Consider the following 16,373-nt stretch of genomic DNA (forward strand, 5'->3'; position numbering starts at 1 on the left):
ACTGAAGCTACGTCATATTGGCTCTCACAGTCAGCCTGCTTTTAAGACGGCTCTGTTCTTTAAACCTGGCAAGATAAAATGCAGTAAAAAAATCAATCTATATTCATAAACGCTAGCTATGATCGTAGTCAATATAAAATATACTGTAGCAGCTGGGATTTAGCAAAGCCATGAGCAAAATTTCCACGTGCACCTCTGGGAGTGTGAGAAATGAACTTAATGTAATTTCTGGCCACTCCTGTGCACAACACTGAATTGTGGCAGACAGAGCACACATTGTTTACATGTAGCCTGCAACTGCACTTGGGCTCTACCTTACCCGACTTCTTTGTGGCTTGCACAAATCCCACTTTAACAAACAATTTAGACTAAGGGGGAAAGGACAACTATGAATTGGTGTTTCGGTGAAAATTGTGTGTGTGTGTGTGTGAGAGAGAGAGAGAGAGAGAGAGAGAGAGAATGGAAACTTAGAAAAATAATGTAAGAATCAGGTTTAAAAATATTTGCACCTATGCTAAATTCTATTCTCATATATTGCTCAGATCGTTTTTTAAAGCACACCTCTTTATTTGTCTGTACAATGAAATGGGAGATTAGTGTAGCGGGGCTATTTGGAAGGTTTAAATCACAGGGGCATGCTGAGGGATTTCATGTTTTAAAACCCTAAGGAACCCCCTTTCTCCTCCCCCAACCCTACCACCCATTTTACTAATGTATGTACTCGTTAATTGCATTCTTTCAGGAGAAAAACCATTCAAATGTGAATTCGAAGGCTGTGACAGACGATTTGCCAACAGCAGTGACAGGAAGAAGCACTCTCACGTGCACACCAGCGACAAACCCTACAACTGCAAAGTGAGAGGCTGCGACAAGTCCTACACCCACCCCAGTTCCTTGAGGAAACACATGAAAGTGCACTGCAAATCCCCTCCTCCGAGTTCAGGCTACGAGTCCTCCACACCTTCCCTGGTGTCTCCCTCCTCGGACTCCGGCCGGGACCCTCCTGCTTCCTGTTCTCACGCAGAGCCAGTAGCATCGTCGCAAACTGCAGCTAACCTGAGCGAATGGTACGTGTGTCAGAGCTCGGGGGCCAGTGGCATCCCAACTCCTCCCAGTAACTCTCCGTCACCTAACCCGGGAGAGGCTTCTTACACGAACTGTGAGCCCAGGCCCAATTATTAGAAATAAATCAATAAACAGATAGCTCACACGGTCTGCAGTCTGGATCTCATCGAATGGTCTCCTCTTGTTACTCTGCTACCTTTGCGATGCAGAACCACTGTACCAAGACTGCCACAGTAGAGGGAACAATCTTATGCGAGGGGATCATAGATAATGTGAGCACCACACACGGGGAATAAAAAAAGAGACAGAGGCGCTGCCCTGGCACATGGCCTCTGCAGAGAAGATACATTGTAAAATAAATTAAACAGGTCTCTGTTACAAACTGCATTCATGGTACCAAGCATACGCGAAGGCAACTTCAGTCCGTCCGCATTGCTTTTTGCATCCTTATACACACTCCTCTGGTCGTCTGGTTCTAATATGTTTACAAACTCATCGATTTTAAACATCTTGTGTATTAACGAACCAAAGTGTTTTAATTCGGATTTCTAGCTGTACAGGTTTTATTGTCGATGGTATCTTGTGATAGAGGTTTACTGTCAGTTTTGTTAGCCCACTATTCTCTCTCGCTCTCTCTCTCTTTCTCTCTCTCGTGTATATATATATATATATACACACACGCGCGCGCGCGCACACACACACACTATTATTTGTTACCGAATTGTATGAAATCGATCAATTAAATTCTTTGATTAAGTAACCAATTCAGCGGACGTCTCTGTAAAGAATCTCAATCCTTTTTCCTGGTGCAGTATATTCCCCCTCCCAGTTGTCACTAATTATAATAATAATAAAATGGCCCAAGGGTGGCTTAATGATTAATTGTCCATTTTAGTTTACACTAGTAATGACTTTTAATACATAAACATATTTCCCTCTCTCCCCACCCCTTGAAAGTGTCATTCCTGTTGAATTGTGGGGTTTTGTGATTTCTTGGGAGGACGAAAATCCGTGTTCTTGCGCTGGGGGGTGGGAGTGAACTGTTATGAGTGACGTCATTGTGCTGAATCCATAGGAGCTGGGACTATCCGAAAGGACTTGTGAGTTGTCAATTTCTCTGAATGAATCATGTAAAATCAGTGCTGGTCTTGTCTACAGCGCACAACATTTGTCTTGTAATAATAATAATAAATTTTGTAAAAACAAAATAAAATGGGTTTAGAATGTTCATCGTATCTAAGACCCTAAAACTATAATCTCCCCGAACCTACATGATTCACTCCTAGGGATAAAAATAATATTGTTTTTTGGTTGGGTTGGTTTTTTTTTTTTTTTTTTTTTTTTTTTTTTTGGCACTGAGTAACTTGAAACTGCTTACAGGTAAAATTTTAGTTCATTCATTCTGTTTAAAAATACCACATAGCGTAGGCAAATAAACAATACGATTTCCCGAAAGTGGTTTCTATGGCGTGCTAAATGCAGACAGAGTGGCTGATCTAGTCATTCTTTTTCAAATTTTGCGCAAAATCCCCTACAAGCTGTTCAGTCAGGTAACGGGTTAGTGTTACGTGGCCCCACGGGAAAAAAAAAAAAAGGACAGTTGTGAAAGAGATCAACAAACTAATCATCATCCTTCTGGTGCATCTTTATTTTCTTCAAAAGCCACTAAGTTCTACGTATTTGAACCTACACAACTTCGTTCGGATGCTGCTTGTTAATTTAGCAAGCATTGCAAACAATGGAAACACGATACATAAACATGTATACAGATATACCTAATGAATTAGCTAGTCAAATTAAAAAATAAACTGTTGTAGTTATCAACAATATAAACTATAAGACGGTTGTTCCCAACTGACTATTCAAACCATGAAAGGTATACCGTGGAAATTAAAAGGTATGGAAGCCATCTGCGAAAGGAGAGGGTGTTTCCATCTTGTCTTGAGATCTGTTTATTTCTTTATTTCTTTATTTACATAAGTGTTTGGATGTGAAGGCTAATCACCTTTAATTTTTCATTTGCTTGTTACAGATGTCTACCCCGTTGCTCTCAAGGTAATCTAGACAGACGCAGCTGAAAGCCTGAATCTTATGCCTTAGACATCAAAGAAAGCTCGCACAAAGAAGTATTTCTTCGCAAGGGTGAATCTTCATGGTAAGTTAGGATTTCTATGGCAATAGGCAAGTCATACTTAAATAGTGAAAGGCAAAGTCTGGAGCCCGTCCAGACTTTTCATTAAGGACATAATATTTACGTCTAACAGGCCCTTTTTCTTGTGTATACAAGTATATATTTTTGTTTGACGCGAACTAAATCATTTTCATTTAATTTCCGGTAAACAAAACCCACGCGAATGGGCACTTGTTCCAGATCATAATAAAAATGGATAAGAATGTCAGGAAGAAAAGGCCCGCTTGAACCGTCGCGTCAGCTCACTTTTGTTTCTGCTTTCTGCCTTGGTCAGAGAATGCGTTTGGGATTTGATGGCGAGTTTCTAAAGGCAAGGAAATGGTTTTTAAGGGGGAAAAGAAAAGGAGAAAGGTCTAATCAAGCTCGGGTTGTTCAAAGGGTCTGATTTTGGGGTTGAAAGTGTGAGTTTTATGGTGCATCAACATGCCACGTTAGGATCGCTATGGTAATGAGGAGAGCAATAGCAAGCGGCCTTCAAAGGAGGCACACTCCATTTGAGACAGTCTATTAAGACACATTTGCACTGACCTTTGGTTTCATGCTAGCTTAATACAGTCAATCTGCTCTTCGTCAGAAATATACTTCCTCCGCCTAATACACTTTAACAGACTGTTTTTGTTTGCTTTCACCCTAAGGTGGGGTTTGGGATGGTAGTTTTGCACTGAAGTCATTATACCAAAAGGAGGGACTGCCAATAAAGGGCATGTACATAATCTGAGTTAGTGCTAACTCGCTTCAGAACATGAGCATTTCTAACCAGCTGACATATTTTTTTTCAGAATCCAGACGATCAAACATTTCCATTCAAAAATGTCTCCAGTGTAAAAAAAAAAAATATTGTGTGTCCTCCTCCCCCACCCTTCCCCAGTCCCCAGACAGTGAAGTTAGGATGGGGAATTAAAGGGACACTTGAGCTTTCTTAGTCTAATGGTGTAAGGTGTATCTAGCAAGGTAAATAAGAACCTTTGGATCATATCATTATTCCCTGAAAAATAAATAGGGTAAAGGCCTGACTAGAAGCTGTTGTGGAGAAAGTCCCCAGCCCAAGGGGACACTGATAGTGGCAGGTTTGGAAAGTGGAAAGTGCTTGAAGGGATGAAGAACTTGACATCCGCATGGCTGAGGCCATGGCCGATGGGTTATGGTCCCGGGAAAGTTAGAAGTCCTGTTCCAGTAATTGTCTTGTTGTTTATTTTATCCAAGTACCCTAGTGAATAGGGGAAAAATAAACACGACGAAAAAATTCAAACAGTTGAGTCGTCTTTAGTGCCAGCCCTTGTGATTGAATAAAAAGGATGGTCCAATTTCTATTGAGCTGAGAAATCTTTGAAGTGGGAGTTATTATCTGAGAAATTCCTGCTTGTCGTCCTAACAACGCTGATGAAATGTAAAAGGTTCTTTGTCAGCGATTTGTTCTCCTTTCTGTCAAACTCACCCTGCCCGTTAGCTTTAAACCGTTTCTAAAGAGATAAAATCGAACTTTTAAAGATAACTTTAGGGGCCGGGAGGATACAGAAAATGGCAAACTATCTAATCATATGTATATGCATACATACGTATGTGTATGTGTCTATGTGTATCTCTGTGTATAGATATATAGATATATATATAGGTGTATGTATGTCCTTACTGCTCTATAGTTCTCAGTTTTAAACGATGTCCATTTCTGCATTTTATCTCCTGAACTTTTCTGTCCAATAAATTATTCCTACACATTTGCTGCACGGAATGCAATTCTTGTGAAAAGGCAGAAATGCAGTGTTTCATTAACACTAGTCTGTAACCAGCAAGCGTTTTCTTTCCAGTATAATGAATGCAACAGCATACACTTAAGAGTAAAAGCTTTGATAATTTTAACATTCGGGATACCTATTAAGCATGTATATACTGCAATGTACCGAAATTGTTACGCATTAAAACCGATGGCTTCCATATGTTTCCATGTTTTATTGTCAGTAAGTGTAAAGATAGTCAAACTGCATCTCTTTGTATCTTCATTTTATAAGCATCACAGTGTACGATTATATAATGACCTTATCAAGGTTTATTTGGGGGGTTTAAATTTTGAGATCATTAAATACTTTTTTTTTGTAAAAAGAATCCCCTGAAGTTGTAACTCATCAGTGTACTTTTATTTTAGCTGCTACAGAATGCTGTGAGCCCAATCCTGTAATTCTAATAATTCTCATTGATATAAATGGGAGTTTGCCTAAGTAAAGACTGAGCAAAACTGCAGTGAAGTGGGTCCTTTTTTATTAATTGAAGATCCTCTCTTTTTTACGTTTAAGGGAAAATATAATGATCACAAATGTATCGTAAAATGTAACTCGTCAAAACAATTAAAATGTTGGAATATTATATATCTTTCCAGACTCTCTATCATCTATGTTTTCCTTTCAGCACACGTTTAGTGATGAAGTAATTTTGTTTTATGTTTGAAAATATTATTTAAAATTTGTTAAATAATTGAATTATGTTTACAGTAATTATTTATAAAAGTATCAATTCTGTCATTTATTTACAAATATGTACTTAAAATGTTCTTTGTATCAGTTATACTGCGCCATTTATAAAAGACACTATGTATACATCTTTTTCTTTCTTTCCATTATAAATTTGGGTTAAATAGCAATTGAAGACATCCTACTAAATTAGTATATAATCGATCAGCGAGGTATAGTTTCTATTGGTTTCTAATATAGCTTCAAGCTAATTATTTTAGTTTTAATGGAAATTATATTTTTTATAAAAATTCTTTGACTAGACTCTTAAGATAGTATTCTTTACACCTGAAACTTCAAGACGAGCTATAGAATTCAAAAACTTGTATAATTAAGTTCCTTATAATTAAACTCGTCTTCTTTTCTTTATCTCCGCTGATTATTATTACAACTGCATGTAGACTCCTTCAAAATGATTTCTTAATTTTGGATTTCATTAATATGCTTGAAAATAACAAATGGTTAAAAATTAGGGTCCTACCACAAAAAATGCTGTTTCTAACTATCGATGATGAATGCATTCTTTTATTCAGAGAAATCCCTGCACAACATGGAATCATTGTTACACTTGCACTTTTTATAAGCTTCCTCAAGAGAATGTGGATCACCTTTTACTGAGTTGAAATTAGTTAATCATTAAAAGTAATTTAAAGGTAAGTTGTTTTGCTATGCATATCCCATAAACTGAATTTCGTACGTTACAGAGTTTAGCACCTCTTGAGGATTCTCGGAGTTTTTTAAACTTGACATTTTAAATCTTATTCTTCCAGTTATGAATGATGCATCACTCCTATGCGAACACCGTAGCTGTCCTCGTGCCGCTTATTGAGTGGTGCGCATGCGCATTGGCTTATCTTTTAAGCAAAACTTTAAAGACGTTGCCTAACACAGAGATGACATACAGTTGGCTTTCTGTGGCAGGAATGTTGTCAATAAATAATACCTTTGAATATGGAGAAAAAGAAAGAAAGAAAGAAAGAAAGAAAGAAAGAAAGAAAGAAAGAAAGAAAGAAAGAAAGAAAGAAAGAAAGAAAGAAAATTTACTGATTTTAAAAAATGACAAAATTGGCACAAAAAGAAAAAAGAGGGCTAACAGTACATGCTAATTAAAGTATACAATTCTATGGGCTATAATGATTGAGCGAAGACATGTAGTTATTACACTTGACTGTAGTCAACAAGGGATGGAATGTCCCCTTAGACAACATGGTGAGAGACGTGTGGGCATTATTAGTGGTCCTTTTATAGACATTGCCTTTTCTTTCTCAGTGCTGACAAACCATTTTGGAGGGATTCATCCCCTGTTGCTTCCTATCATCGATCCCCATGCAAGCTCCTGCATTGTGCAAGTGCATTAATTAAAGACCATTCATTTAACAAAAGAACGTTTGTATGTTAAGGAAATGAAGATTAAAAATATGAATCAGTAAACTAAATAAACTAAGACCATAGTTTCCATACATATATCACTTAGATGAAGGGACAGGAAAACTAGGTTCTGCATACTGTTAAATACACTTCATTTAACCCCACGGAGCTGTCCATAAATATTGGTTCGGTGATCATTTTGTCTCTTTGGGACATCGCACTTAAATGTATTACAATTAAAAAGATGGTTTTTAAGTGTATTTATAACTGTTAGGTTTACGCATCATATTACTTAACCCTCAGCTCACAGGTATCCAGTCAAACATTTAAGTGAAGTCTTTATGCCCGCCTCTTACATGTCTATCGTTCTGAATGCTGCCAGCCTATGAAGAATAGTTTTAGACATGACAGATATGTCAGTACTTTCCCCACTGACACAGTACCATCTTTGGACAGTATGTGCATTTTGTAAAGCGATCGCTGTTGGATGATTGTCCACTACATTATACAGAAGTAGGTGTCTGAAATATATCAAATCTATATACATTACCCACACGTTATTCTTTGAATTTATGTCAGTGCAGCAAGTGCCATGAATACCACATGGCCGGAAGCCCACTTTCAATCTGATCCATTCTCATTATATTTTGCAAGCTGAAAAAAAAAATCAACATGGTTCAGCAAAACGCGTGGTAGGCTGTGAAGTTGATCACGACAGAAGTCTGAATTGTGCGAACGTAAAATAAAAATGATAAGACATCGATTATTATGTTTATGTGTGAAGGGAGTCGGGTTCCCAATGTCACCCAGATGACTTGTGAAGAGGCACCAGCTTTACTGAACCTCTGGGCCATATGTTGGTTTATTTGCACCCCACATCTTTTTTAGGATGTTGTATGCTGAATAGCATACCTAGGGTATAAATTAAAGTGCATTAAAATAAATGAACAAGAAAAAAGACTATATGTATCTAAAGTCTAAACATATTTAAAGACCAAACAAAAGCACATTGTTCCCATGATTATAATGGGGCCTGTTAACCAATTAAAGCTTTTTGTCAAAAGTCCCAGTTTCTATAGTTGAATGAAACAGTAGTAGTTTTTCTTGTGGATGGTTTAAAAGCTTTGCGGAATTAAACTGGAAGGACAATATTCACAGTAATAAAAACACGTTACCTAAGGGTTGTAAGCATTATGGCAACAGTTTATGGAAACAGTTTTGGTGCATGACTGAATTGTTTCAATCTCTTAGACGCATAAAACTAAATCTGTGTCAGCAAGTGATCTTACACATCTTGTTTGTATTGTCCAGCAATATTTATCTACTGTAAATTTGGAGTAAGCTATTGCAAAAGTAAATATTAGCGTCAGACAGGTTTTACTTTAATTGGGACAATCCTCATTACTTGTATTAAAATACGTTTCGAGTGTATTTCCTCTTTTGATGAGGCAACATTTTTAGTAAAAAATACTAATTTCAGATTATTTTAATGCAACTATTACCAACAAGATTATGTCATTAGTAAGTCATATTATGGTTTTGGACCATTTTATTTGTAATGTGCACTATACATTGACTTCAAAAGTTATAATTATGGAATATAGGCGTAGCAAACCTAAAAAAGTGCGATCAGTCTAGTAACATATAAAAACTGAATCCTTCATATATGCTTTGTTAGGTAAACATTTGTTTCTAAAATAAGCCATGTAAGAATTTAGCACAATCTCTAAACAACAATTTCCGTTCATGTAGTAATTAATGGTTAACAACGCATCCTGATTATATTCCAAGATTCCACTGACGTTGACTAGAAGACCAAGCATCTCAGATTCCAGTCCTTATAAAATGACAACCTATAGATCAGATTTTATATACCTGACAGCTCCGACAGGTTAAAAACAATGTTTACGAAAGTCAAAATACTCTAAAACTTTTGATCAGTCATACAGTTTTAGTATTTGTTTGAACTATATATTTCTATGTTCATTCTAAAGGCATTAGAGCAGAAATGAAAACTCTCTGTATTAAAACATTTAGCTTCTTAACATATGTTTTTGTTAGCTTTTATCACAAATGTTGCTTTTTGTTAATTTTTAAAAAAATAGATATGATATAACATAAAGATTAAAATTACATGATATTACACTTGAATTGTGTTATATTGTGTAATTATGGGGAGGAATGGAAGGCTTGAGTACTGAAGTGTTAAATAAAATGGTTAAAACTGGAGTTTCACAAAGGAAATTTTTGTTCTCTACATCTGTGGATATTTCAGTCTTTTTCAAATAGTTGATAAAATTGAGGCTCTCTAGCAAAAATTGCTGAAAAAAACTTAGGTAAGAAAGGAACCAAGAGTCAGTTGATTTTTATTGTCCAAAAAACAGGACAACTTTAAAAAAAATGTTGTAGAAATACAGAGACTCCTTTAAGTGTGAAATATCATTTCATTGTAAATAGTCAAAAAAGAGTCGGTAATCCAACTTCCGGAAACTGTTCTGAATTATTTCAGCAGACTCTTTTAAAAGGGGATTAGCAGGGCTTTAGGGGCAAAATCCTTCTGTTTTATTCAATCTCTGATTTTATGTTATAATTACTAGATGTAAAGACTCTTGAATTAGTATGCAGCAGTCGTCCAGACATTATGCAGGTGCTATTCTAATCATTCAGCTTTTTAATTAAGGAACGAGGTAAGAAAACAGAATCATAAAAACACTTTTGTGAGAGCTGAGAAAATTGTGAGCGACTGCATGAATAAAGCCTTTATACCTTATCCTGACAGGTCAGACACCAATTGCCTGACTTACGACCTTTTCTTGATGAAACAATGGTTAACAGCTTTCTCACCTTGTTCCCATTATAGCCTTTATTCTTATATAGAATTTATGGAAATGCCCATAAAATGCTTATATTAAAAGGGAGGGCGGGGAAGGTATTGCGATTATTATTGATACGTATCCTGATACTTTATCTCTGATAGTTCTGAAATGGGTGCTCAGAATATGTGTATACAAAAGGGTCACACTCATTCACGAAACTTTTGCCAGATCGTAAGATTTTCATGTATAAAATTAATATATACAAGAAGAAAAACTTTATGGAATAACAATCCAGCAAGGTTAACTGACTGCTCGACTAAGAGGCAAATCCAAAAGTCTTCTCTGATCAATCCACCAATATGCATAACAACACTTGATGTCACAATAAAAACTTAGACCTTTTGTGGTTTTTCGTTTGTTTGTTTTTTAATTTCTTTTCTTCCTCCCTCCCCTTCCCTGGCACAGACTTTGCTGCATCACGTGTATTAACATATGAATGAAACAAACAGAGCCAATGCATTTAAGGTAATACCTATGCACTGTTCTTGCCTGATTATCTTTTTATGGAAAGTTGCATTAACTAATGACATTTACATAAATATGAATAATTATTAAGTTGGAGTTTCTGCTTTGATAGTGGAAGGATTCTTCTTAAGAGTCTGGATTTCAATCCAAATCTTTGCTAGCACCAATCTTCCTGACAGATTACATACACTGCGTGCAGATAGGGAGAAGGAGAAAGGGTGTGTGTGTGCCACATTTATATTGTTTTCTTTATTCAAATGTGAAACTTTTCTCCTATGTCCCTCTTTTACCTCCCCCCCAGACCTCCAGTTCTGAACAGAGTTCAGTGGCTGTAAATGATAGGTTCCCAAAGAATCAATCCGCACTCCTCTAGTACTTTGCAGAGAACAATGCAAGTATTAGGATATCAGCAGCACTCGAAATGATCACGCGTTAAATTATTTTGCTTTCACGGATGAGGAGGCTTTTTTCCAATGTAAATCAAGCGCTTTAGTTATTAAGTCTGAACACTAATCTCCAACAACCTTTACATAATGTGGCAGAATGTGCCACACCACTTCGCACCTGCACTCTGAATAGAGGCGCCTTTTCAATGTAAGACACGCTTGTTGCCCTTCTGTTCCAAAGGAGTTGTCTGAATAAGTCAAGCTTTTTGAATACCCATACTCGCTTTCTCTTTCTCCTTTGATCACAGAAAATGTCTTCTAATTTGTCCTTTTTCATTGTAACAACGTTTTCAAGTCTCTTTTTATTTTCCAAACCACATATTTATAAAGAACATAAATCGCCCAAGAAAACAAAAGTTCCTTCCTAGCCAACTGGCCAAGTAGCCCATGATCACTTTGTTCTTCAGAAAAAGTTCTTGCAAAGACTGTTGCTTCTTGAGTTTGTTCTAAACAAATGCTTAACTTTTTGACATAATACTCGGAGATAAACATATTTGCTTCCATTAAAATTAAGGCTATTTGTATTTGACTTTTGTAGCTGTTTCCTGCTATCAACAGACGTCTCTGGGGAGCTGCATTTAAATATTTGTGCATCAGCAATAAATGGCGTATAAAACGTATCAGTCTTGTACATGTTAGGCATACATGGTATTTTAACCTACCTGTTATAACTGCGGGAACGTTAGGCTTTTTTGAGTTCATAAGTCACATCATGGCAAAACCTGTTTTATAGAGTGGTATTTTTTGCATGAATTAATTAATATCGGAGCAGTCTCTATTAACGGCCTTCGAATATAATTTACTCTAATTTGTAAATGTTAATGGGAAGCAGAACCGCATAATTTCTAAAAATCCTGCAAATTTTCTAGAACCCCATATTTTTCCACGGAGGAGATGGACATTGCTCTGCTATTGAACTAAGAATGGGAAGGGGGGCTGAGGGATAGGCGGGGTTAATTTATGGACATTAACAATATTTTACTTGCACGTTTGTTCTTTCTATATGGCTACTGCAAACCACAGTTTCAGCCTTGTGCAATTTAAACCTGAACACGTGCAGTGTGTTCTGTATCTGATATACCACAGCCAAACATTCCCAAGGAAATATGATGCATTTTATCTGTGTGTCTCATAAAAAGCAATGGTTTAACAAAACTTATATTAAACTGACTTCTTTGTATGCTATGCCTTACAGGCTGAGCTAGAAGTTTTTCACTCCTATTTCTAACATATGAGTTGGAGGGAGAGTATTAGTGCATCTATCGATTATTATTAATTAGCACGTTAATCAACTTTTTAATCCTAGCCAACAGCTGCCATCGCATTTCTGATAGAACTATAATCCCCAAGTAAATTTAGGCATATTTGCAGCCAGCGCATCATAATACCATTTCCCCCCTTTTCTGATGGGTTTTCTCAAACACCAAGAGGTTATTTTATTACATTACCGTGGGCTCAGGGTAAAAAAAAAAAAACTAACAAAATCCTCTAATACAGTTTAAAACACTTTGATGTCTTGCCAAGAACACACTTCCTTCAAGAGACAAGTCAACATTTGTTTTTCACATTAAATGGCGTTTAGTTGCCACTGAAAAAATGATGCTAAAGGACCACTTTTTAATTCGATGTATAACAACCGCGGGGGTCTAAGAGAAAATAACGGCGAAAGCTATAGACACAAATAACTAAATTACCAAAACGTTAGTATATCTCCTAGGTTCATTAATATGTAACAGACTCCCCAGTTAATCTCCAAAAGCCAGTGTTCCCCCTCTAAAATAGCACTCTGGGACGAATTGTACAGCAGATCAATCACTGCTAATGCAGTAAGGTTTACTGCAAGGAGGGGGGAAGCTATTTACACCTTCAAATAGAAGCTTTTGAGATTTAAGAGTAAGGGTCATACATCACCAAGAATAAATGATTATGAATTGGTAAACGCGCCCTGCAGCCATTAGCTATGCGACACGATTTATCATTTCTCTGTGTTTTTCTTTTTAAAATCATCTGGCTATTTGGAAAGAAAAGCATGACACACACACACACACATACACACATACACACATACACACAAACCCAACCCCAAAACACCGCGGGAAAGTTTGTTTTTGAATATACTATAAGTCATCAAAAATGGTTCTTCAGATATAAACGGGGTCACTTATGAATTGCTTAACAGAAAACAATGGAGCCCTTTCATTGTACCCATTATTACTAACCGATTGGTTTGCCCACTAGAGTTGACACATCAGAAGCATTTATTTTTTAACCTTAATTATAAGTTACTAACTTGTGAATTTCATAAACAATCAATTAAGTCATGACAATGATTTTTTTCTTCCTTGCTTCCTCTTTTCTTCTCTCATCACTTTCATAGGAATTTAAAGTAAATGTAACTTTTTGCCATTTTTCAACTGTTGACAGCTGTTAACCTACACATTCACAAATGTGCCATTGAAGGACTGCACCCAAAAAGACCTTTACGTGACACATGGTAACACACGTTCTGTGTGTAATACAAGAGACTACACATTACATAAGAATTCCATGACAGGAAAAGGTGAGGGCTCACTCCGGGCTGTGATTGAAAATAATGCACTGTTTATCAGGCTATAGAAAATGACCTAATTTTGTGATGAGATTTGTGAGGTTTGTCTGTTTATTGAAATGACTTCAAAATGCTATGGAAACCTAAGGTAGAGTTTCTTTTAGGAGGTCCTCAAGGCGGTGGGGGTGCTGTTAATCAAATAAAGTAAATAAATAAATAAATAAATAAATATTAGTAGGAATGCAACCATATATTTTTCAGAGGATGGAACAATCAGTGATACTACTGTCCCCCTGTATAAATACGGTCAGGTCCTGGCCATCCTACAGCAGCACCGACCCTTCCGAATTTTGGGCTACAGAAAAAGAACTAACCTCAACTGGAATTTGTTTAAGGTCTGGTTGCTAAAATAACTGAAAACTACATGTCATCTCTTGCCCATACGCTCCAATTTCCCACAGGAGCGGAGTGTATGTGCATTGGGATCATTCCAGCTTTCTTCATTTCTAATGTTTATATTGCCATAAGGAAAAGTGTACAACAGTGAGGTAAAAGTGGAATCACCTGCTGACTATTCCTTTGAAATATCAATTCACAAAAAAATGGACAAGAAATGTCAATAGTTTCCCCTCCCCCCCCTCCTGGAATTCTGAAGTTGGATGGCAGTTTAGCAATGCAAACATGCAGACGTACCTCTTTGGAAGGAAGCCCTTATAAACTTTGAAATCACTTCAGTTATTTAAGTTTTTATAAGACCTCTGGGAGAAAGACGTGCTAGATATTTACAGTCAGAAGGACTCAGAGGTAAAATATAAGGTTCCCTAAACTGCTACATACAGCTATCCCATAAATCGGATTTCAATTGTGACAAGTGCCTGTTTTCTTAGGGTAAGAGATTTAATATGTCTGGTGAAAAAGGGTTTGTGGCAGTAAGTCTCACAGTAGGTAATCAACTCTGCCAGGGGTCTTGTACAGAAACTTCTAACGCGCACTACTGAAATATTTGCAAGATTTTGGAATAAAACAACCTTACAGATCTGAGAAATAGTTGAGATTTCTGTTTTATTTTACAAGCTTGTTATAGGTGCATTTCTCCAAAGGGCACTCTTTATGCAAATAGAAGAGAAAAAACCCCCCACGTAAGATGTTCTGTGGAATGCTGGAATCCTTTACAAAACTTAGCTTCATAAATTATTGTTTATTGGGTGCCTTGAATATACGACATAAAGTTTCATGCTATATGTTTTCAAATCTTTACTGATAATGTTACAATTTCTTGTTCAAGGTTTTGAAAAAAGCCCCAAATCTGGAGCCATAACATTTGCTGGAAGAAAATATGAATCTTTAATCCTGACATTTTGATGTTTCTGTGTCTTTTGTCGTTTTTAACGATAACGAGCAAATATCTATTGTTTGCTAAACTGTAAAATAACGATGATATAAATATCACACAGATAATTTAACAGGCCAAATCAGAAAAAAATATAATACATTCGCGACTAATGAATATTACTGCATTCTGACTGAAGGCCCAATCCTACTCCTCTTGAAATCAATGGCAAAACTCCCATTGACTTCAATGGGGCAGGATAAGCCTTTAGATGCAAAGGGGGAGGATGGGATAGCGTGGAAATATAACTAATATTTTTCATGAATTAATAGAAAAAGCGAGATGGTGGTGGTAGGATCATCCAGTCCTTGCTCAAACACAATTCCCATTGAAGTTTCCACTTCTCATTCCTAATACACATACACAGGTCCTGTCAACACGAGGGAAAATTTTTACTGGGAATAATGCCCAAGTAAGGACGGCAGGGTCCACATTCTTCCTCCTCCCCCATTCATTCAGTAGTAATACAATAATGTTTACTGTCTCTCTCAGAGAGACAGAGGGAGTGAACTAACTGGGTCAAGTCCCGTTTCCTTTACTCACTTCAGTGGTCCCACTGAAGTCATGCAGGGTAAGTTGTGGCCCACAAAATGTGGGTTATATTAAAAATTGATTACAAAAGCCTCTCCTCTTAAAGAAAATACCCAACCTGCCTGTAGTGTTCAGGAAAAAAATGCTATTAGCTGATTTCAGTCATCTGGAAAAGACGAAATTGTTTCCTTGGATATATAATGCTGCACTTCCAGTTCGAAGTAGTATCCATTTCCTCTTTATTACATCATTCTGCATTTCATTTCTATGCTTTTATATTTTACTGCTGCTCCTTTCCCCTGTAAAATATTCTTTTCGAAATAATTTTTGCCTGTGCAAGCCACAGAAAGTCTCTGAAGATCCATAATGCTATTATTTATCTGACTTTTTGTGCCTCCAAGTGCTGTATACATTATATAATTGCTTTAAAATGTTTTCATAAATTACTTTCAGAAATGTGTCATAGTAAATTACCTTTGTAATAAAATGTAAAAAATGCAAATGGCTGTTGTCTTTATTACGTTTTAAACCATTGGTTTATCTGCACTATTTCACTTGTCAGTTGCACAATATGTTGTATTAAGGGAAAGCACAGTTTGATAACAGATAGATGGAACCTCGTGTGTAATCTAGCAGGCACGTACAGTTTGGGTCATTTCCTCATCTCCCGCAGAAAAGACATTATCCCTCTCATATTTACATACTTTTCAATATTTGTCAAACAATCATAAATTATAAATTAATGAAATGTTCGACAGTCTTCAGAGATCAGACTAATGAAGACATTTACCTTTTTGGTGATTTGGAGTCTCATCTTTGTAAGTTTAATGACATTTAGACTCTCACGGTTTATTAGGCTTTATTAGATTTGTCCTTCACTCCTGCTGTCATTCAGATGTCTCTGCATAAACATCACCTGCTTCAGGTACAAGAACAAATCGACTTTTTTTTCCCCAGGAAACTTTAAACAGGAACACCACCATCTCTACATT

The 16,373-nt window shown here is 36.6% G+C and overlaps 1 protein-coding gene across 12 annotated transcripts in view; it reads left to right on the plus strand.

Annotated features, from left to right (window-relative positions):
* Nucleotides 1-15,877, plus strand: part of ZIC4 (Zic family member 4) — a 33,224-nt gene extending 17,347 nt beyond the window's left edge. For 6 of the 12 annotated variants that reach the window (XM_065557919.1, XM_008171489.4, XM_008171488.4 and 3 more), the window contains one exon: nucleotides 743-2,293. In XM_065557919.1, the coding sequence (XP_065413991.1) occupies nucleotides 743-1,182 (440 nt within the window). In that variant the 3' untranslated portion in view covers nucleotides 1,183-2,293. Of the gene's footprint in view, nucleotides 1-742; nucleotides 2,294-3,097; nucleotides 5,189-13,289; nucleotides 13,473-14,745 lie in introns of those variants that run through there. The other 6 variants (XM_065557921.1, XM_065557920.1, XM_065557922.1 and 3 more) reach the window with 2 other exon arrangements.
* Nucleotides 15,878-16,373: the final 496 nt, after the last annotated feature.

The sequence above is a fragment of the Chrysemys picta genome, chromosome 9 (genome assembly GCF_011386835.1).
Source record: "Chrysemys picta bellii isolate R12L10 chromosome 9, ASM1138683v2, whole genome shotgun sequence".
Lineage (NCBI taxonomy): Eukaryota > Metazoa > Chordata > Testudines > Emydidae > Chrysemys > Chrysemys picta.